This window comes from Porites lutea, chromosome 9 (genome assembly GCF_958299795.1).
Source record: "Porites lutea chromosome 9, jaPorLute2.1, whole genome shotgun sequence".
NCBI lineage: Eukaryota > Metazoa > Cnidaria > Anthozoa > Scleractinia > Poritidae > Porites > Porites lutea.
In genome coordinates, this window is record NC_133209.1 from 19,209,732 (window position 1) to 19,230,355 (window position 20,624).

The window sequence follows — 20,624 nt, forward strand, 5'->3', positions numbered from 1 at the left end:
CACAGAGTATACCTAGTTGAAAGTGATATCCAGAGCAATTTCAAAAACCGCACAACTTGTATAAAATAAAATTGACTACTTCTACGCGAAGTCACGCCAATAAAAATAAGCATAAAAAGGACAATTGATTTAGAGAACATTTTGGACAGAATTTGTCCTCTCAGAACACTAGAAATGGCATTTCAGAGCACCAAGATTTCAAAATTTTCTGGGGGAGCATGCCCCCAGACCCCCCTAGTGCTTGGCCCCTTCACTGCTTGCCTGATTCATCGGTGATTAAAAAACAAAAAAACACGATTTTATATACTTAAAAAGTTTGACAGTCTTTCTGTGTTAACATGATACCCTCTAAATGAAAAAAATAACTAAGGTTAGATAATTAACAAGTTACATAATTAACAAGAAGCTGCAAGTGAATCTCTGATCAAAATTTTAATTGTTAAAACAATTTTATGCAACTGATATTAATATTATAAAGGAAATAAAGGGAGATGTAAAGAATCAACCATAAGAGGTTCTGTGTCCTCTTATGGTTGATTCTTTACATCTCCCTTTATTTCCTTTATAATATTAATATCAGTTGCATAGGTTGGTTGGTTTGAGGCTCCTTCATGGGTGAGACATTTCTTGCTATTAATGTGACTGTGTGATACAGTTAAGCCTTAATGTGTTGCTTGTGATGGACTGTGTGACTGCGAGATGCGGTTCGCAAGTCCAACCCACAAAAAATGACCCTTGCTCACCAACAAGTCCTCAGTAGCTCAGAGGTTAGAGCATCCGATCTAGATCACGGAGGGTCGTGGGTTCGAATCCCATCTGGGGCTCAGATTTTTTCTGTGTCCTCTTATGGTTGCTTCTTTACATCTCCCTTTATTTCCTTTATAATATTAAAACAATTTTGGGAAGTTAAACATTTATGGGGAATGCCACCGAAAAATTCAGGAGGGTCGACGAAATTTCCGGGAGGACATGAAGTTATTCAAAGGACTCCCCAAACAGCCTTTGTTAGAGTTGTCACCCCCCGTAAAAAGGAAATGAGGGGGCAGGGGACGTTTTTGCATGGAGCTTTTCTCTGTTTATCTGAATTGTAGCTTCAGCTAAGTGACTGACTCAAACACGCCATGATGTTTTTCTACACACCCAAAATACCAGGCAGTGAGAGGCTGATTACACAAGTTGGGCATGCTCACTTTGCCAGGATCATGGCATGTTAGCTAAATGCAAGAAAAATCATCTTTGGTATGGGATCCTAGTATCGAGATAAAAGTCACCTTTTAGTTGGCAAATTGAGCTGGCATGGCTCATGTAATCAGCACCTAAATTTCCCAAACAAAGCATCTTTAGAATCTCTCTTAAGCAACCACCTTGCACAAGCAGGCACCAATAATAATTACAATATTTATTTTGACGTGATACTGCTTTTAAAAGCTATTCACGTGCAACTGCTCCCAGTGTATCTGCCATTTAACTTAGAGAAAGACAATAAGTGTGACAGCCACTCCAAAAGCTCAGTGTTTATTAATTGTAAACTTTTTCTGTACTGCTTACATGTACTTTTAGAAAATTAGTGAAGTTTATATGCATTTGCAAGTGAATGGATTTAACTAAAAGAGGAGTATGATTGTCTAATACGGTGACTTACCCCTTCTTTACACAGTAATTGAGACTTCACAGTTTGCAACTCTTCTCCCAGTGTTTCCAGTTTACTGCTGGCTGCTGAATAGGCCTGGTAAGAAGTGCAAACTTTCAGTCTTTAGTGTTTTATTTTGGACAAACAAAATAATGATGCTTTTGTGAATTGAAGTTATCTATTAAGGAAAAAGCTTGTTTTTATATATCTTCATGAAAACTTAATAGGACTGAAGATAGCTAGCTAGTTTATTCCATTTTGTAAAATAACTAATTACGTGCATTCTGATTTGTTAAAAACCTATGGTTTATCGTGCCGGTAAACTCATAGAAAACTTAAAGATATTTTATAAAAACAATAGATCACACTTTCTATGGGTTTACCGACATGATAACCCCCTTGGGATGTTGGGAGAACACTCGAAAATCTTGTAAATCACTGGCCTCCAGCTCATGATTTACAAGTTTTTCTCGTGTTCTCCCAACATCCCGCTTGGGTTATCACGCCAGTAAACCCATTGAAAGTGTGGTCTATTGCTTAAATATTTCATCTAAGACTGACTATATACTACTCATCGTAGACATAGTCAACTTGGTGCTGCTAGCATAATTGATGATTGACCCAGAAAACTTGAACTCCTAATCTAAAGTAAAAGATAAAACAAATGGCCAACCTGTAATTTTACCAATATCTGATCCTTGTCTTCTGTCAAAACTTGCACTTCTTTTTGAAGATCAGCAATGGTTGATTCATGGCATGTTTTTTCTTGTAACAACGACTATTAAAAATAAATTCAGTTTCATCTACTGAAAGGCTGATGGCAACAACAGAGCAACATAATTTGCCGCAATATTTACTTTTCAGAAAAAAATTGTTAATTACAACCTGTACATGCATGTACATATACCTGGAATTTGTTTTCCTGGTCATGGACTTGCTTTTGAGCCATACAAAGTCTGTTTTCAAGTTCTGTTCTCTCTGATAAGAGCCTTGATATCTATAATGAAATAATATTTGAGAACTTCCTTTGTTGCCTAAACCCTAAATTACTCATACAGTCATATTCATGTAGGATGAAAAGGAAACAGCCAAATAATTATTGATTTAATTAATTCTGTCTGCATCAAGTACCATAAAATTCCGAAAATAAGCCCAGGGAGTTATATTTTTCAAAGGGCTTTTTTGAGGCCCGGCTTATTTTTGGAGGGGCTTATCCATGGAGGGAAATTTGCATGTCAAAATTGATTGGGCTAGCCTTATAGTTGGAAGGAAATTTTGCATTTGAGGGCAATTTCTAAGCCCCCCAGGGGGTTTATATTTGGAGGGGTGATTTAACGGAGGTTTTTATGCGTTACGAGTTTGGGGGGCTTATATTTGGAGGGGCTTATACATGCAGGGGCTTATTTTCGGAATTTTACGGTATGTTTAGTACTGCGGATTAAATTTTTCAGTGAGGACCCATAAATTTAGGTGTCAACAAAACCTGACTCAGCTCAGGCCGGCTGTTACTCACTCAGAATGACAATAGGTAGGTATTTGGAATATGGTTATAGGGGCTGATATTATCCAGGATGCCTTGAAGTCACTGATATACTTGAATTAAAATCCTCATTGAAAACAGCAACAGTACCTCTTCTCATTAGCCTTTATTTTTTTTATTTATTTATTAAATACGTGCAGTTAAATACTAATCTTTAATATTTGAATCAACTAGAATATCATGATCTCATCTGCTCAAGTTTAATAGGCCTGCAAGCTACATACATGCCTGGCTCGGCATGTCTCAAGCTCCACAAATCAAGTTTGCCTAAATTTCTGGCCTCAAGCAAAAGATACCAGAACTTAGGTCATCCTTCAGTGCCACTAGAAGACCCAAGTGTCTGGCAACATTTGGAAGAGACCATTAAGTTGTTCATCGTCCTTTTTTAGGTTTGTCCGTAAGGCTACGTTCACACACTGCTGGTTGAATTTCCGATATGTAAATCCAATATCTGTTTGCAATCTTCCTCTTGTAACCACACATTCATGCAACCATGCCTCTGCTGGACAAAAATTTAGCCGGTCACGGTGACACCTTGCTGTTCAAATTTTTTGACTGTACCGGTAAAAAATATCATGGAGCTTGATTTTAGCGTTTACATTTTTAAATGGTTAGGCATTCAAATTTTTTTACAGTTAGCTTGGTTCTGTGTGAACGGAACATCTAGAAGTACAAATTCTCAACAGGTCGAAAATTTGACTAGTATCAAGTGAATGTAGCCTAAATCTGATATTACATAGAATAAACAGGTGCTGACACAACTTAGTTATTACCTCATTTTCTAATGCTGATTGATCCCCTTTCGGGTTTGGAGTGGAGGAAGACATTTTCCTGCTTTTACGAAATGGCAGAGGAGTGGCAAATTCCTGGTAAAGATAGGAAAGAATCTTAAACAGCTTAAAACAGTGAATTTTTATTAATTATTCAAAGAAATGTGAAATAGTTATTGTTCAAAATGGTAGAGCGGTTTTCATTTGAGTGTCGAAAAGTAATTGGTTTTGCACTTTCTACACGATGCGATTGGCTTAAAAGATTCGCACCACCTTTTCATCCAATCAGAAGTAAAACCAAAGCCAATTGTGACGCGCTCGCATGCATTTTCCCGCGCTTTGCGTCAGCCACATGTAATTACTTCGAGTTTTGATTGGTTCAATGTATTGTCTGTGTCCTATGTGATTGGCCAGAGTAATTACTTTGGTTTTGGTTTTACGACACTCAAACGAAAACCACTCTAATGAGAAATCTCCATTCAACACCTCGTTATTCTACTTACAGAGCCACTGCATTTGGTGCCATTTTGACTTGAGTTGCTGCAAGTACTGGCATCTAGAATATTCAGGATTGAGAAAAAAGTTAGGCTTCAGAGCATTACACTGAGAAAACGATATCATGCACATGTAGACTCAGCACAGGGCTGTTGCTACACTGTAAGATTTTTAGTTGCTGGGTATATGCAAAGGAGGGGGAATTTTCCTGACATCTGTTCAGGAATTTCTTTAGGTTCTATTCAATTATCTTTTTGTTTTCGTATCAAAATTGCCTGGGGACGTGCTTATAGAAGGGAGGGATTTCCCAGCCGACATGGCCTTAGTGACAACCCTGCAAAGTGTCTTGAAATAAATTTCATATTAAGTACACGTAAATTTAACCTTCCTTAATGCTCCCTATTTTATGATCACGGCATATATTTTTAAACTAACCAGTGCACACATGTGAAGGAGGGACTTTTTTCCTGACAACTTTTGGGATTACCCAACATGGACTTTTCCTTCGTATTTAAGCTCTCATAAAAAACCACTCAGAGTCTTATTCATAAAAATCAACACTTTAATTGAACTGCACACTGCTCTTATGGTTAATTGATAAAGATCTTGGGGTTATTTTGGTCTAAAAAAATTGAACATAAAGGGTTAGTGGTTGTCTATATCAAAAGACACTCAATATGTAACAATAATTTCTTTTTGTTTATTTCTTTATGAATTATTCACGAGATTCTTAAGCTTTCATAAGCAGCCATGCACCCTCAATTGTTTTGACCATGTGTGCGGTTGCTAGTAAGCGACCAGCTCTAGTTACAACCACTTTTTCGCATTTCCAGGGTGGTCGGTTACGAGAGCATGATCATTATTTTGTACTGTACAACAAGTGAGCAACAAGTACATGTAAATCTTCTAAGGTTGAAAAAACGCTAGCAAAACAACTTTTTTATCATCAGAATGCCCAACCATTCTAGTATAAAATAATAGAATATAATAGTTGATTATGTTGCTATTAAAATCATCATTATGATAATTATTTTGCTCACCAAGCAAGCTACTGTTAGCGACTGGTCCTGGTCCTGTTTCTAAAACAACACAAGAGAATGATGTGTATGTTTATGTCATTTACCAACAAGTTATCATTAATTAAGCATTTAGAGACATGGGAGTAAATTAGTCCCAAGAAGATATACTGACAGCACTTTGTACAGTACTGTTATTTTTGTCATCTGGGTTCACATTATGTTGGAAAATTTGTTTTAATTTCTGACATGTTAATCATTCTTTGCACATGCTTGTCTTCTGTTTTGATTATACTACAGTTCAGAAATAAGTGACCATAAAATGATGTGCTTCGAATTTGTTACTGAAGGTGCATTGTAGAAAAGCATTGTTGGCTACCTGCTTAGTATCTAAGCATCCATGGGTGGGTTTTTGTACCTGGCAGGGCACTAGGGTGAAACCCTTAGAACCAAAAGTTGTAATTTAATAACAAGGATACAGATGATGCCAATTTTTATGATACAGCCTGCTTTAGATAAAATGATTCATTGTTTCATCCTCAGTTCAAAACAGTTCTTTTCACATTGATTGTCTTATCAGTGGAGTGCTAACACTATAAAATAACAAACTTGACATTTTATTCATTATTTTGAAGCCAGTGGGCCGATGATTTGACCATTCAAGAAATGCTTCTTAGTTTCCAAACCAACCTTTCAATTCTGCAAATCGCTTTCCCTTTCCAAACCCAGGTGCCGTACCATGTCTCTGGGATTTGATTTCATACGATCCAACTGGGGGAGCTTGAGATACTACAATTAAAAACATTTTTTCAGTCCTGGATTGTACTCTCTGACAATCAAATCTTGATGGTGGTAAACACAATATTAAAGTCAAGGGAGGATTAAGTAAAAATCCAACTGAGATTTTGGATTTATGTGTAGTGATGATGAGCAATACATTGCCTGCGAAGACATGTAATGAACCTGACAAAATGAAATTTAAGCCTACAGCTGTAAATATACTGTAACAATGATGAATGTCTTAATAAGCCATCAACCTGATTTGAAATTACCGTGGCGTTAATGAAACAAGTACCGTACATGGTATGTCATATAATTATGTATCTTAGTCAATAACTAACCAAGATACAATGCATGGGCAACTCTCATATCAGGTTAATTAATTTTATGAATAAGGCTTGTTCAAATTTTCGATCTACCCTGTGAACAATAGCTACCCTGCGAGCAGAGGCCCTTTGTTATCCCAAATTAAAGTTTGAAAGATCGAAAGACCTCCTCTCTTGGTAAACAATAATCAGAATAATAGGCACCACAATCTTATAAACAGAAGGCAATTCGAAAATTCTTTTTTAACAGCAGTGTAGGGTACAAGAGACTCTCAACGAAAAACTGCAAGTTATGACTGGGTTCCTGAACTGCAAAACTGATTCATTTGATCCGTAGTAATAAGGAGACATATGGAGAGTGGAGCAAAGTTGAACAGTTAAAGAGAAATACAGGAAATAAATCTCAAGAGAGTGAGGAGAATTCTTCTTTCGAAGCTGGGTTAAACGTAAAAATGTCTGCATTTTTTCAAACCAGTTTCAAAGTTGGCGGCCATATGTTGTGCAGACCGACACACGATCTACCATCCTGCAATAATCCTGCGCAATTTTTATATTTTCCCGTCTTACCTGTGTCTTGAAACCTCTTGGCCTTTGGAAACATATTGTTAACTGCAATAACGCAAATTATGAGAAAATCCGGGGCGAAAATTGGAGACGATCGACGAATTTCTTTTGAATAGAAATGGCTGTAGTGAAAATGAAATGGATGTGCTGTTCGTTGGGACGTGTAGATTTCAAACGGCAACCAATCAGAACAAGGTATTTTTCGCTTGCCTCGATTTCGTTTTGATCATTGACTTTCCCGCGAGATTTGACTCGAAAATTAAATGTTGTCGTGCTGTTTTCGGATTATAAAAAAAGAGACAAAGATAAAGTCAAAGTAAGCTATTTTTTTTGTTATTTTTCCCGGCGAAGAAATAATTTGTTTAAATTTTCATTCTTTTATTCAAGTCTTCGGGATTAAGAATCGAGAAAAAAGACCCCATCACAGACACTAAAACATATTTTACTTCTATTTTTTTGAAAGGAAAAGGAAAATATAATTTTGATCCGAACACATATTTTCAGCTACATATTTTTCTTCTAGTTTATCTTTGCTCGCCGCCGAAATTCGAACTTTTGACATTTATAAATAAAGACCAATCACATTCCACGATTATTGCACGTGATTTATGTCTGACCAATCGTTGCTTGAATTTGTTATTAGTTTTGATTGGCTGATTGAGGATTATCTTACCAACAAGATGGCGTCCTTCCCGTTGGAAAGTGTTTTCAGTGTTCACAATCGATGTTTGTTGTTCTTTTGAGGCATTTGAAAATGTGATTGCGTTGCTTTTTAAGTCAACTGATCAAACATAAATATGCCGAGGTCTGAAAGAAGGATTTTGAATGTCTAGCGAGCATCTTGAGCTTGGTAGTTTTAATTAATCGACCTTGACCTTCGGCTTCGTCATGACTTCCAGTTTTCGAGATGAAGATTACATCAAATTTCTGCAAGATCAAGGTACATTTATACACTTTTTTACTTATAATATCCATAAGAAATCGATGTATTTTTTGTATAAGTAAGTGAGAAAGCAGGATTGATGTATGTTCAAAACAGTAGGAGTATTTGTTTTAACACCTGTTGATAGTTTATAATAACAGGCCAAGATAAAAGGAAGTGTTTTATAAACAGTTTGCATTATAAACATACCTACTCTGAAATTCATTACAAACGTTAATCACTTGGAGTTGATACAATTTTTAACTCGAAGTTGAATCGCACTAATCAGGGTGAACAGTTGATAAAACGTGTGAGTTTGTCACCTATAAATTAACATTGGACGGTGTTTATTTCATCATCAAGCTTGTTTCTTTTTCACTATAAAAAATGTGGACAATCTGGTTTCTTTTCTTTGCAGTTAGGAGACTAAATACCGTACTCGAGGAATATCAAAAGAAGTACTTACCAGTTAAAGAACCGGAACTTAAGGTATGATAACACTGCAATAAAAATAGTTAACTTAAACTGACTAAACTTTACTTACAGTTAAGGTAAATTATTGTTAATTTCTGCCGTGATTGACTGATTTTCCAAGTATTTTTGTTCTGACTTTGCCAAGCAAAGAATTTTGTGAGCTATAAGGGATGTTGGTAAGAGCTGGCTTAGCATGTTGTGGACTGCAAAAAAGTGATGTGCACCTTATTATTATGAATATTGTTATAAAAATTGTTTTCACAAGGACCCTGCTTACTGTATCTGAGAGCCTGACTAGCTGCTGGCCAATTTTACGAGCTAAAATAGGGCATAACATTACCCTGACTCAAATTTCTCTGGAAAACAAAGAAATGGGGTATTTTTCCAGGTTGAAGGTGCAATTGAGTTGAAAAGCTGCCTTGGGTAGTAAATTATCGATTATCAATATTATCGCGTTGAAAAAATAATTGCATATTGTTAGAAAGTCTGTGTTTTAGAACAAACAAGACTAGGGGATTGATCATTTATGGTAGCGTCCTATGGAACAACCTTCCTTTGCTATTAAGGCAAGCTAAAAACATTGATTCTTCTAAGCATTTAGTTAAGACTCATTTATTTTCTAAGGCATTTTGTTAAGATTTTAGGTACATTTTTAGAACATATGTATATATATTTTACTCTTTAAAATAATATTTTTATATATAGTTATTTTTATCCTTAAAGACTAGTTAATAGTTTTAATAACTTATTAATTTTTGTGCTTTTTTGAACTGTAATGTGCTTTTGATTATTTATATAGTAAAGGCCCCCTATAAAATAGATGCTGTGGTTTTAAAAGGCCCCACTCCCCCCCTCCTCAATGGATGGCTGAGGTCCATCCGCTTCCATGGGTACAAACAACAGGTTGTAGTTACTAGCCTACCCATTTCTGGGTACAGGTAGGGAGTGAGTCATAAGAAGATGCTTGAAAATGTTAATTTCAAGTACATCTAGTGATGAAGCTATCTATAGGTTGTAAGAGATAAAAGTATTGAATGATGGCAAAACTGTTCATATTGAAAGATGACAGAGAGATGAGAGAGAGGCACAAAAAGCCACACCCAAAGCCAGAATGAATGACTTTTCATTATGATATTTTACATGTAGGTATTTTTTTAACAATTGGAAAATAATATTAGAGTTTCCAATGCTCCACTTTAGCTCTGGAAGCTAGAAAAACATGTCACTTGTAAATATGATTCTTGATTTTCTTTAGTATTAGTTTAAAGTCAATGCCCTAGTAAGCATTGGATAATGCAATTAAATTGGTCATTCTGGCTTTAGGAGAATTATCTAATTAATTTCTTTTTTTTTTCATGGGCTTGACTGTTGTTTTTGGTGTCTTGTGAATTTGTGGGTTGACGCGAAATTTGCTGAACTCCACAAAACAATGCTGTACACTATAATTTTACTTTCAACTCAGTGGTTTTATTGATTAAACTTCCACAGGTTGATGACCCTCTTCCACCATGGATCACAAACTCCAGGTAATACAGTCAAACCTGTACATAATGACCCTGTATATAGCGGTCACCCTGTATATTATGGTCACCGGACAACTTCCCAAAATTTCCAGTTGCCTTAATTATATTTTCTACAAAGTTGACCTGTATATAGCGGTCAAAGGCATGTATATTATGGTCACCGGACAAATTCCCAAAATTTTCAGTGGCCTTATATTTTTTATACAGTTGACCTGTATAAGTTGTCACCCTGTATAATAACAGTCACCTTGCCATTTCCCAAGGGTGACTGTTGTACACAGATTTGATTGTACATTGTACATGTTATTACACAATGTAAGCGGACCAGTAATATGTTGAATTGGTGCACTCTGGCCTTAGTAAAACAGGGATAAAGTTATATCATAATACATCAAATACATTGTTTACAGGCAGCCATTATGACACCTGAACAGTGCTCGACTTTCAGAAAAAAATCTTGGGACCAGCTGGCCCCCAAGTTTTCATTTTTTGTTGCCAGAACAAGTATTCTGGTCGCCAAAAATTATATTAATTTTAAGATTTAATGGATTTAGTTTTGTGAAAGATAACAGATTATCATTAGTGTTTGTTTTCCCAAAGAAGAGAGTCACCTTGGGGGCCAGTTTGGCGACCACGCATGAAAATTTGGTTGCCACTGAGTAAAAGCTGGTTGCATTGGTGACCCCACAGGTCGCAACATCAAGCCCTGCTGAAGGAGGATCATGAGGTTATACCTATATTAAGATCTCTCCTTACAGATACACTATGTAACCCACCAGGCCAGGAGAGGTTGCAGCCACACCACGGGGGGTCTACGTCTCCTACTCTTTTCGAGTGGTGTGGGCTTTTTTACATCCCAGAAGAAGCAGATAAGTCTAAGTGCTGCAAGACAGACCTACACTTTTTCATCTTTATCCGAGAAGACTAGAAGGTCTATAAAGAGTTTGCAGATGTCGTTACAAAGGCAGCACTTTCTTCCCAGTTACTTAAAGATCCTGAGTGTTGGTCCAGCCTGGGTTTGAACCCTTGACCTCCTACTCAGCAGACCGGCACTCTCCCAATTGAGTCAACAAGACGGCAACACATCTGCAGCACAGGCTATAGTAAAGCTATGTGGGAACAGATGCAACAACTCCCAACATTGTTGGCCAAGCAATGTTGGAATTTGTTGTGTCAGTTTGCACAAAGCTAGAAGTTTGACCAGTTGCAAACTTTGCACAACAACTTCCAACAACATACAACAGCATGCAACAGGACATGCAAACGGGGTTGATGGCCAACAATGTTGCGTCTGTTTGCATGGGGCAATGGTTATCACCAACAAGTTAGTTTTGACCTCCTCTGCAACGTTGCCAAATCTTGGTTAACCAGATTTGCTATAAGAGTACTAACAAGCAGAGTAGTTACATACTGACCTGCTGCTGATGAACCTCTCCTTATTTAGATGGCTAGAGTAATAACATTAACAATATTAAAATAACAGTTAGCGACAGTAATAGTTTGATTTTGCCACTTTAAACATTACCACTTAATTCACCACTTACTGAATAATTCAGTATAACAGTATGAAGACTGTTTTTCCCTCTTTCTTCTTTCCCCAGCATTTTGTCTCCTCTTCTGGCAGAGTATGACAGCAGCATCAAATCCTCTCAAGAACAAGTTTTTTTCTTGAAGGTATGAAATTTTCTTGGTCCTATGAGGATAGGTACTCCTGTAATACCCAACATTACTTTTCATTCATGCAGGGTAAATGAGGCAAGCGACAAGGCAAGCTAAGATGCCATAGACACTGTTCTCCTGTAGAAGCCGTATCTTTGTATCATCTTATGTCTGTTGCTCTTGTTGTACTGTAGCTGTGCTTTTCCCCTTCCCATCTCACTCTGGTTTCCCTCTACTGGTTTTCCAGGGTGACTGTACCTGGTCATTGCTTCTCTCAGAGTAGTCAATGGTTCGTTACTAAAGATTTCAAGTTGCCAAGCACATACAACAAGTTGGTGGGGAATCAAACAGCTAGGGATTTCTTTCGGTTCTATTTTTCCTTTATCTTTATAAAGTAGCCTGGAATCGTACACTGCTACTCAAGTAGCAGAGGGAAATCTCCACCTTCCCCTCAGGCCCTGACAGCCCCAAGTCATAGTTAGTCCCTCTTCACTTAATGTCTACTTCCCGTTCCTGGCTGCACAAGACTAACCCACCCGCACATTACCGTGACGGATCCAGGAGAAGGGCCTGGTTTTTGGACTAAACCGAGGCCTTAAGGGCCAAAAATATTACAGAACTGCATTAGTTTCCATGGCTAACCCACTGTTACTGTATTGTCTTTTGGATCAATAAAATATCTTGCAGGTGTTTTTAACTCAAGATACCTCGGAAAGATCTGACTCCGCAGACTTCATTTCTACTGTGTAGGTGAATTGCATTTCGAAAGGGTTTGTTCATAATTGATTTGTGAACTTTTGCATTTTAGGAAGAACTGTCGTCTTTGAAGCAAAAGACAGACCATGTTGTGCAAGAAAACACAAGGTAAGTTGCCTACTTTCCATGGCTTCAAATGACAGAGAGAGGAAGAGAGGTGGGGGGGGCGCTGATAGCATTTTACAATTTTACAAAGCCTGCACTTGTCTGGAAACTCCCTCGAAAGAAAAAGAAAAAAGAAGAAACCTGTAGATCCCCGCCCCCAAGGTTAATTTGAAAGCACAGTAAAAGTCACACAGAAAGTCGCCTTAGTAAAAAAATAATTATTACTGTCTCCAATCACTTGCTACAGTGTACATAGAAGTATAAACCCAGGAGCCTTTTTAACGAAAAGATTTTCACATAAAGTTGGTGTAAAACTGTCTTAAAAGTGACACCAGTCCACTATTGATTTGTTGTGTCAGGAGGCCAGCTTTTTTGGGAGCGGTTAGCCCCTATCCTATACACTGCCTATCATCCTTAGTTAATTTCTATTCCCCTTATTGTAGGCTTCATGAGGAACTTAGAAGAAGCATAGAAGCACAAATGGACATAGTGAGGCAAGGAGAAGGCAGCGGTGTAGAAAAGGAAGTGGTGGAAAACATGCGTCACCAGCTTCATCTGCTGTCACAGGTATGCATGTAATTTCATTGAATTTGGTCATTGCTACATAAAGGCAGTCTTTAAAGAGTAAGAAGATTGAAAATTATTCTAAAACCTGTGCTATGGACTGCACTACTCAGAGATTGCAATGTACTTTTAGTGACAACATGAAAGTGCACATATAGGATATGCGTTATCATAAATTTTAAATTGCATGCAATGAATTAATTATCGCCCAATTGTAAATGCATGTATTCGGACGGCTTCTACATGTAGAAAGAGATCTGTGGCTCAATTCTCGTAAGCGACCACCTCCAATAAGCAAGGCCACTAAATATTTACATATTGGGGTGGTCGCTTACAGGAGGTTGGACTGCAAGGGATATGCGTAGAGTACTCTGCATGTATGACTGACAGTAAACCAAGTTTCTGTCTTGACGACCCCCAAGGAACAAGATTCACCTGTTCCATCCATAATGAATGATTATTACTATTAATGTACTGTTCTGTTTTTAGGAAAGAGACAGTTATGTGGAACTATGGCAAAATGCCTGCAGTGAACTTGAAAAGCTTCAAGAAAGTGAACGGGTATGAGATACTGCAGCTGCCCTTGGAGCCATAGAACAATGATCACCTCCTTATGTCTCCTCAGGATATAAGTTCTTTTAAGATGCATAGATCTCTTAAGATAAAAGGAAATGATCTCCATTTTTAATAATAGTGTATAATACATGTATATGCAGTATTTACACAATCATGTAAGATTTGTTAACAAAACTTTCAAGCTTTTTTCTTTAACCGCTTAAAAAAGAACCTGTGCGTCAAGGGTATAGAGAGTTTGCTTAAACCCAACACCCCTGTGGAATAACTATCCTTATACCCCTTGTGACGTAATCTCTTTACGTGGAAAATAAATTTATTGCACCCCTGTGTGGGACGAAGAAATCATCTGAAGCGGTGTAAGAAGTGTGAGTGAACCCTTTTAATGGCTTGGGCCATTAAATTCTAGGGAAAGTCTTGTCTGCCTATTACCACTTTCCAAGTAACATCAGTTTACTCTAGCTATAAACTTCATCCAGGCATGTATATGTAGGTGCAATTAAAGGTGAAAACTCAAAACGTGAAGGAATCTATCCGGTGGCATTCAGATTGAAACTAAGGGTGAAGTTGCACTGTCGTGTAATTTTTCAGTACGTGTGTATGCACATGAATGTATGGAAGGTCGCGCGTAAATGTAAAAGTTGAGCGAGCGCACATAACAATTTACGCGACAGTGGAAGTCTATCTTAAGGAAATCATAATAGTATAAGATCTTTCTCTACACAGTAACTGTAACTGTTTATACACCTGGCTGTGGGATTGTGCACAAAACAAGATTTCTTAATATGAATTCTTTTTTTTTTCATTTCTAGGAGAAAGATGCAGAACTTAGGACCAGATCAAGGACCATGACAGGCCTACAGGTATCTCGCAGTTTATCTACATTCATTGATAACATGGCACCTTGTGGGTATTTTTCCTTAAGAAATTGATGACAAGTTTCAAAATTAATATTCATATTTAAAGACTAAAAGATAATAAAATAAACTAATTAGCACAATGCGATAGTTGTTGGGGACACAGGTTGGCCGAGTGGTCAGCGCATCGGACTCGCAATCTGGCGGTCCCAGGTTATAGTCCCGCTCTGACAACTTGCTGGATTTGTTCTCGGTCGTCCCAAGTTCAAATCCTTGGCCACGCTTGTAAATATCCAACTGGTTGCCTCCTGTTATGTTGTAGTCGAGTTATTGGTTTCTAAGTATTTGAGTGGAATGCCTGTAAACTAGCTAGATAAACTAAGTGCACTCTTCACTATAAACAAGCCATTGTGTTTTATTTAGCACTGGGGAACTGACAAAAGGACACACTGTGTTAAGAAATGTGAGCCTGTATACTGTATAGTACAGTACTGCGAAGTAGCTTTTCAGTGAATGGTCCCATGTAAGGATTTCATCCACAGACACCCAGCAACAGTTATAAATTTGTTAACAACTGCGTCGCTGAGTGGAGGTGGGTGCCCGGGATGTCCAGGGGCTTCCACCTTTGGCACAGCCAGCGCCTAGACAGAGTTACGCCCCCATGGCTGGCAAACCCGTGCCCTCCAGCCATGAGCCCCCACGCCAATGGAACCAGGCACCCGTCACACTGATTTAATAGTGGAAGAATAATTCTTCCATTCTTAATAAGGGGGGGGGGGGGGGGAAAGGATTGGGGTAAAAGAATGATCCAAAGGCTAAACGAAGAGAATGGCCGCCACGAAAACACTGTACTGAGCACATGGAGGTAATGCTAGCCAGGCTGATCGCGCTTGAGCCAAACGACTGACCGCTGACCGCTCGCGCTCCTTGTTGTTAACTGTGTTAAATAAATATTTATTTAGTGTTAAATAAATATTTATTTAACCTCATTAAAAGGTGTTGAAATACTTCTCGGTAAATTTCATGTGATTTTAGAAACAAGAGAGAACCTGGGACGAGTAAACTTTCGCAAAGATTTCTGGGACTGTTACTAGGGACAAGGAAGAAACTGGCCAATAGCTGATCGTCGCGTCCCCAGTAACGATCCAACAAACAATTGTGGGTTGGCTCCAGTTCCCTTCTCGTTTCTGAAGTGGAACTGTCACGTTGATATGGGCATCTCCATTCCCAAAACCCTGGTGATATTGGCATCCCCTGTAACCCTAACCCTAACTCAAATCACTAAGGTAATCTGAGAAGCGGATGCCCATATCACTAGGGTTTTCGTAATGAGTATGCCCAAAACACAGGGATGACCATATCACTGTAACAGCGTCTGAATTCATACCAGGGATTTAGTACTCAGGCTCCAAAGTTATAACCACTTTCAGTGGACAGCATCAACAGTGACAGAGAAAAGAAGCCCTCAGTAATTGCCTTCTGAATGCTCACAATACTCTCTGGAAAGTTAAAATCACCTAGTACAGCATAATAAACAGTGCGATGGGAAAAAGTCGAATGGTCATCCTGAAAATTTGGAGCTACATGTAGGTCGCAGAGCATATGCAACAACAAAGAAAAATGTATCTTTTTTATTACGATCTGATCCCATAAATTAGGGGAATTCATCTTCTCTGTTCCATCGTTTATGTGTGTGTTCATATGGATGTTTTTTTTTTTGCAGTTAAAAAACCCTAGCCCTGATATAAAACTTGTTTCGTTAGAGTGGTTTTCGTTTGAGTGTCGTAAAACCAAAACCAAAGTAATTACTCTGGCCAATCACATAGGACACAGACAATACACTGAACCAATCAAAACTCGAAGTAATTACATGTGGCTGACGCAAAGCGCGGGAAAATGCATGCGAGCGCGTCACAATTGGCTTTGGTTTTACTTCTGATTGGATGAAAAGGTGGCGCGAATCTTTTAAGCCAATCGCATCGTGTAGAAAGTGCAAAACCAATTACTTTTCGACACTCAAATGAAAACCGACTTTGCTTTCTTTTGACAGAATGATCTTCAAAAAGCGAGGCAATTTGCTGGAGAACTGCAAACAGTCAATAGGAAGTTGAGAATGGTAAGAAGAAGCGTAGCCCTAATATCGTGAGACAGAGAAATCTACTCCTAAATGCATTGTCTCCCTCCCACTCGCTCATAGGTGAAGTCTTTGTAAAAAAAATTCCTTCTGAAGAGGCCGCTGCGTTATCTTCTCCGAAATCTCAGTCGTGTGTTGAGTTGTGCTGTGGTACACAAGTGGATCAGTTTAGATTTCCGGGAAACTGTCCACCTACCCGTGCCCTAAGCCATCATTTTGCCCCAAGTGAGAAGTAAGTGTTAATGTTGGCTTTGGGGAGGGGTAGGTGGACAGTTTCCCAGAAACCTCGCTTCACTCTTCGTTTACGTTTTCATCCAAAAAGAAGGAAGTTAACGACTTTTTTGTTAAAACACACCTTTTTTAGTGCGTCAAAAAGACTTGGTTTTATCAGATGTGTTGCTAGAGGGAAATGGCCCTGATGTTAAAGAGATCTTTCTGAAGGTGAACTTTCGAGTCTAAGCCATGCCCTTCGTCGAAGGATTAGCCCTACGGCTTTTAAATCCCTCTACGGTTGCTAATTTGCAATACGACTCATTAAACTGGTCAATTATCGGTTTTCTCTTTTCCGCCGAAGCAGCCCCAAACTTTCTTTCAAAATGGCCTCTTTGTTTAATATTGTTAGGGCAGTTATTCGCAAAATTTCTTCTTAACTGAGTTGTGCTCTCAGTGCTACATAAGTTTGTATAACGAAATATCGTGTTGATAAATTTATTATATCTTTATCGTTCATGGTTTAGTGGCGTTGATTATTATGTTTCCAACGTATAGTATTTTCTCCTTGTGAAATCTTAGATTGGGGGATATATATTTTCTGTTTTCCCCCATATTTAAGAAACACCAACCTCGATCATATTTTTACATTGAAACTTTAATATTAATGAATGCGTGCAGACAACAGTTTCACAACAATGAAATATTTTATTCGTATTGAATAGAATGTAGCGCCACAAACTGAGATTATCTTCTATTTTTAAGGAGCACGAAAAATTTCTCGCAACCGCTCATACACAAGATCAAGAAATTGATGATGTACGTAATGATCTAAGGTGTGTAAAGTTTATTTATAATTTCCTGTCATTGTAAACTAATAATACATGTATCTAGTTTTAAACTGGCGGTAGTAAATGAGTAGTGTAGGACTTGGTAGGTAGGAACTGCGAGTTCGTTCAAAGTCTTCAAGTCCTGGTAAAGCGTAATGTGGATAAATGAAGAAATGATCTGATTTTTTACATTCAATTTTGAAAGTTACAATTTTTTCTGATCATTGATGTCGTTGACGGGGTAAGAAATGGATATTTCCTTAAAAACCGAAATTTTACTGCTGTTAGGAAATGCAAGACAGAGTTGAAAAGCACCAAAGCTCAGAACGAAGAACTTCGCAGAACACTGGAGTTAATGGAAGGAAGAATTAGAGCAAGGGTGAGTGATCTCTCACTGTCTTTCTCTATCATGCAAATTGTTTACCATACATTTGTCACGTAGAACCTTGAATAACTACCAGAATTTTGGTCTTCTTTAGATTCTCCTTCTCAAAGCCGCAATCACGTTAACCGTATTGACCATATTCTTTCGCAGTCGACGCGATTCTGTCTCTTGCCAGCACACGGCGTGGGTCAAACGAGCGACATGACTTATTGTCAAAAACCACGTGACATTAGGCCATAGTGATACGACATTCAAGGGACTTGGTCCAATGTGAACAAACCTGGCGGACCAAGATTTCGCTAGAGACGGGACAAAATCGCATCACCCTTGAAGGCACCCTTCCCCCAACCAAAACAAAAACAAGAGAAGAAACCACTTACACTAAAAGCTTGATACATGAGTGTTTTGTTTGTAATTCTACATGAAAGAGACAACTTAGCATGGAACTTTTGTGAGATAGAAACACCAAGTCCGGAGGGAGGGGGATTGTTTTTACAAAGATCTTCGTCTTTTCACACAGGACAGAGAAAGAGGAGAGGAAGCAAACAGAGAGCAACCAGTTGACACTCGCGTGGAGGAGTTACAAACAGCCATAATTGAAATGGAGTCCAGGTTCGTACACTCTTGATGTTGCGGTTTATTGTTAGTTGTTCTCGAAAAATTACGACAAAAGAGTGTCAATAGACATATTTCAACGTTATTAGCGGAGCTCTCTCGCGCAGCGGAGTACCATGGGTAAGAGAATTTGGTTATCTATGCATTCAAGAAAGTTTGGGTCTGACAAAATCGTCCGTACGTACCTACGTCCACCTTTTCATGTTAGCGGATGTGAAATGGCACATTCACTCGCTAGGAATCCAAGGAATATACCATCTGTGTTTAACTTGGTATTTGACATCCATGTTATGATCAATTGACTGCTGTCAAAAAAATAAAAGTATCTGCTGACCGGTGTCACCTGACTGTATCGCAGGCTCAGGTAGACAACTCATTGAGATGACGTATTTTTTAAAGTTATCCGCTGTCAGTTCCTGGTTTTCAGGTCCATTTTTAAAAGGTGGAATTCAGTATGCCTCCTGCTTATGGCGAAAGTTGGATAACTTGAGAAAGAAACTTCATAAAAGATCCTCTCGAGAGCTTCGCTTTTGACCTTGGCTAAATCTATTTACTATGTGAGGAATTTTTTTTGAAAAGCTGAGTAAGGATGGATTTCCGTTGTTGCGTAATGTTTACGTGCGAACGCCAGTAAAATTTAAGGGCGTAAATAGCACAGAGGCAATAGAGAGCTTTAGATTTTAGGACGAGGACGACTACGAGTACGAGATTTAACTTAAAGTTTTTTTCGCGTTTTCTCGAAAAATATTCAACCCGGAAAGAAGGAAGGAAACCCTGGAGAAGGTTTAGCCCTTTTCCGGTCGCAAAATGATAAATAATGGTAATTGGACTGAGTGGAGTGCAATTTGGTCTGAAATCATACGCGTAATTTCAAAATCGAACGAGCGCGCAGCGCGAGTTCGATTTGAAATCACAAGTATGATTTCAGACCAAAATTGCACTCCACTCAGTTCAATTACCACTTTATTACATCCATTTTGAATAGAATTTAGACAGTACTAGTATGTTATTGATCGAGTAGCCGGTTTGTTAAAAAGCCGAAACAAAAAGGCTTTTACATCTCATTTTGTATTCGAAACAGAAATGATGCAATATAGAACAAAAATGGTGCGATTTAAAACAGAAATGATGCGATTTAGAACATGAATGACGCGATTTGGAACAGATGCGATTTAGAGCAAAAAATGGTGCGATTTAGGAATAAATCACACTGCTGAGAGCCAATCAGATTGCACGGATAGCCAGTGATTTCAAAGTCGATGTAATAAAACTTGATAACTTCTTCCCGTCACTACGACTTTCTCGCTAAAACGTGTAGTAGAATGACCACGGCTGTCACGTTTTCCCGCCAAAATGACGCTGGCTCACACGTGAGCAATACTCAGTATTGAGAAAATCACGTCATCGTACTCGTTCTCGTCTCAGAATCTAAAATTACCTGACAGTGGCGATCTCTCTTAATAGAGGATTTGGAATTTTTACCAAACGTGCGCGTGCAATAAAAATTACTTTTCTTTGACGTGTCCTATACGTCATAATGACCAATTCATTGATAACAGTACAAGAACAAAATTCAGTTGGTTACCAAAAAGGCTAAAAGTTTGCAACGAAAGCTGTTTTATTCTGGATGGCAATTGCCGCAAACACGTAAGCATGTTGAACGCTGAAAACCAACAGGAATTTTTTTTTTAAGCTCTCAGGGTTGTCACTAAGATTTCAAGTTGCCAGGTAAATACAACAAGTAGGCGCGGAATCAAACGGCTAGGGATTTCTTTTGGTTCTATTTTTCTTCTATTTTCCAATAAAAGTAGCCGGGCGCCACTCTCTTAGTAGCCGGGGAAAATTCCCGGCCCCCGGCTCTTAATGACAACCCTGAGCTCTAGTTTTCGTCGTCCC

At 38.3% G+C, this 20,624-nt stretch overlaps 2 protein-coding genes across 2 annotated transcripts in view; one reads left to right on the forward strand and one right to left on the reverse strand.

The window, feature by feature from the left end:
* The window catches only part of LOC140949011 (uncharacterized), a 30,916-nt gene extending 23,678 nt beyond the window's left edge, over positions 1 to 7,238 (reverse strand). Inside the window, exons 1-8 of the mRNA XM_073398267.1 lie at positions 7,125 to 7,238; positions 6,142 to 6,240; positions 5,476 to 5,514; positions 4,444 to 4,496; positions 3,944 to 4,036; positions 2,538 to 2,627; positions 2,304 to 2,408; positions 1,643 to 1,726 (exon numbers count right to left, since the gene is read on the reverse strand). Coding sequence (XP_073254368.1) covers positions 1,643 to 1,726; positions 2,304 to 2,408; positions 2,538 to 2,627; positions 3,944 to 4,036; positions 4,444 to 4,496; positions 5,476 to 5,514; positions 6,142 to 6,240; positions 7,125 to 7,158 — 597 coding nt within the window. The 5' untranslated portion in view covers positions 7,159 to 7,238. The remainder of the gene's footprint in view (positions 1 to 1,642; positions 1,727 to 2,303; positions 2,409 to 2,537; positions 2,628 to 3,943; positions 4,037 to 4,443; positions 4,497 to 5,475; positions 5,515 to 6,141; positions 6,241 to 7,124) is intronic.
* Positions 7,182 to 20,624, forward strand: part of LOC140947418 (sodium channel and clathrin linker 1-like) — a 35,631-nt gene continuing 22,188 nt past the window's right edge. Inside the window, exons 1-12 of the mRNA XM_073396510.1 lie at positions 7,182 to 8,061; positions 8,462 to 8,532; positions 10,006 to 10,043; positions 11,642 to 11,714; positions 12,508 to 12,563; positions 13,004 to 13,127; positions 13,614 to 13,685; positions 14,510 to 14,560; positions 16,605 to 16,670; positions 17,664 to 17,734; positions 18,017 to 18,107; positions 18,634 to 18,725. Coding sequence (XP_073252611.1) covers positions 8,010 to 8,061; positions 8,462 to 8,532; positions 10,006 to 10,043; positions 11,642 to 11,714; positions 12,508 to 12,563; positions 13,004 to 13,127; positions 13,614 to 13,685; positions 14,510 to 14,560; positions 16,605 to 16,670; positions 17,664 to 17,734; positions 18,017 to 18,107; positions 18,634 to 18,725 — 857 coding nt within the window. The 5' untranslated portion in view covers positions 7,182 to 8,009. The remainder of the gene's footprint in view (positions 8,062 to 8,461; positions 8,533 to 10,005; positions 10,044 to 11,641; positions 11,715 to 12,507; positions 12,564 to 13,003; positions 13,128 to 13,613; positions 13,686 to 14,509; positions 14,561 to 16,604; positions 16,671 to 17,663; positions 17,735 to 18,016; positions 18,108 to 18,633; positions 18,726 to 20,624) is intronic.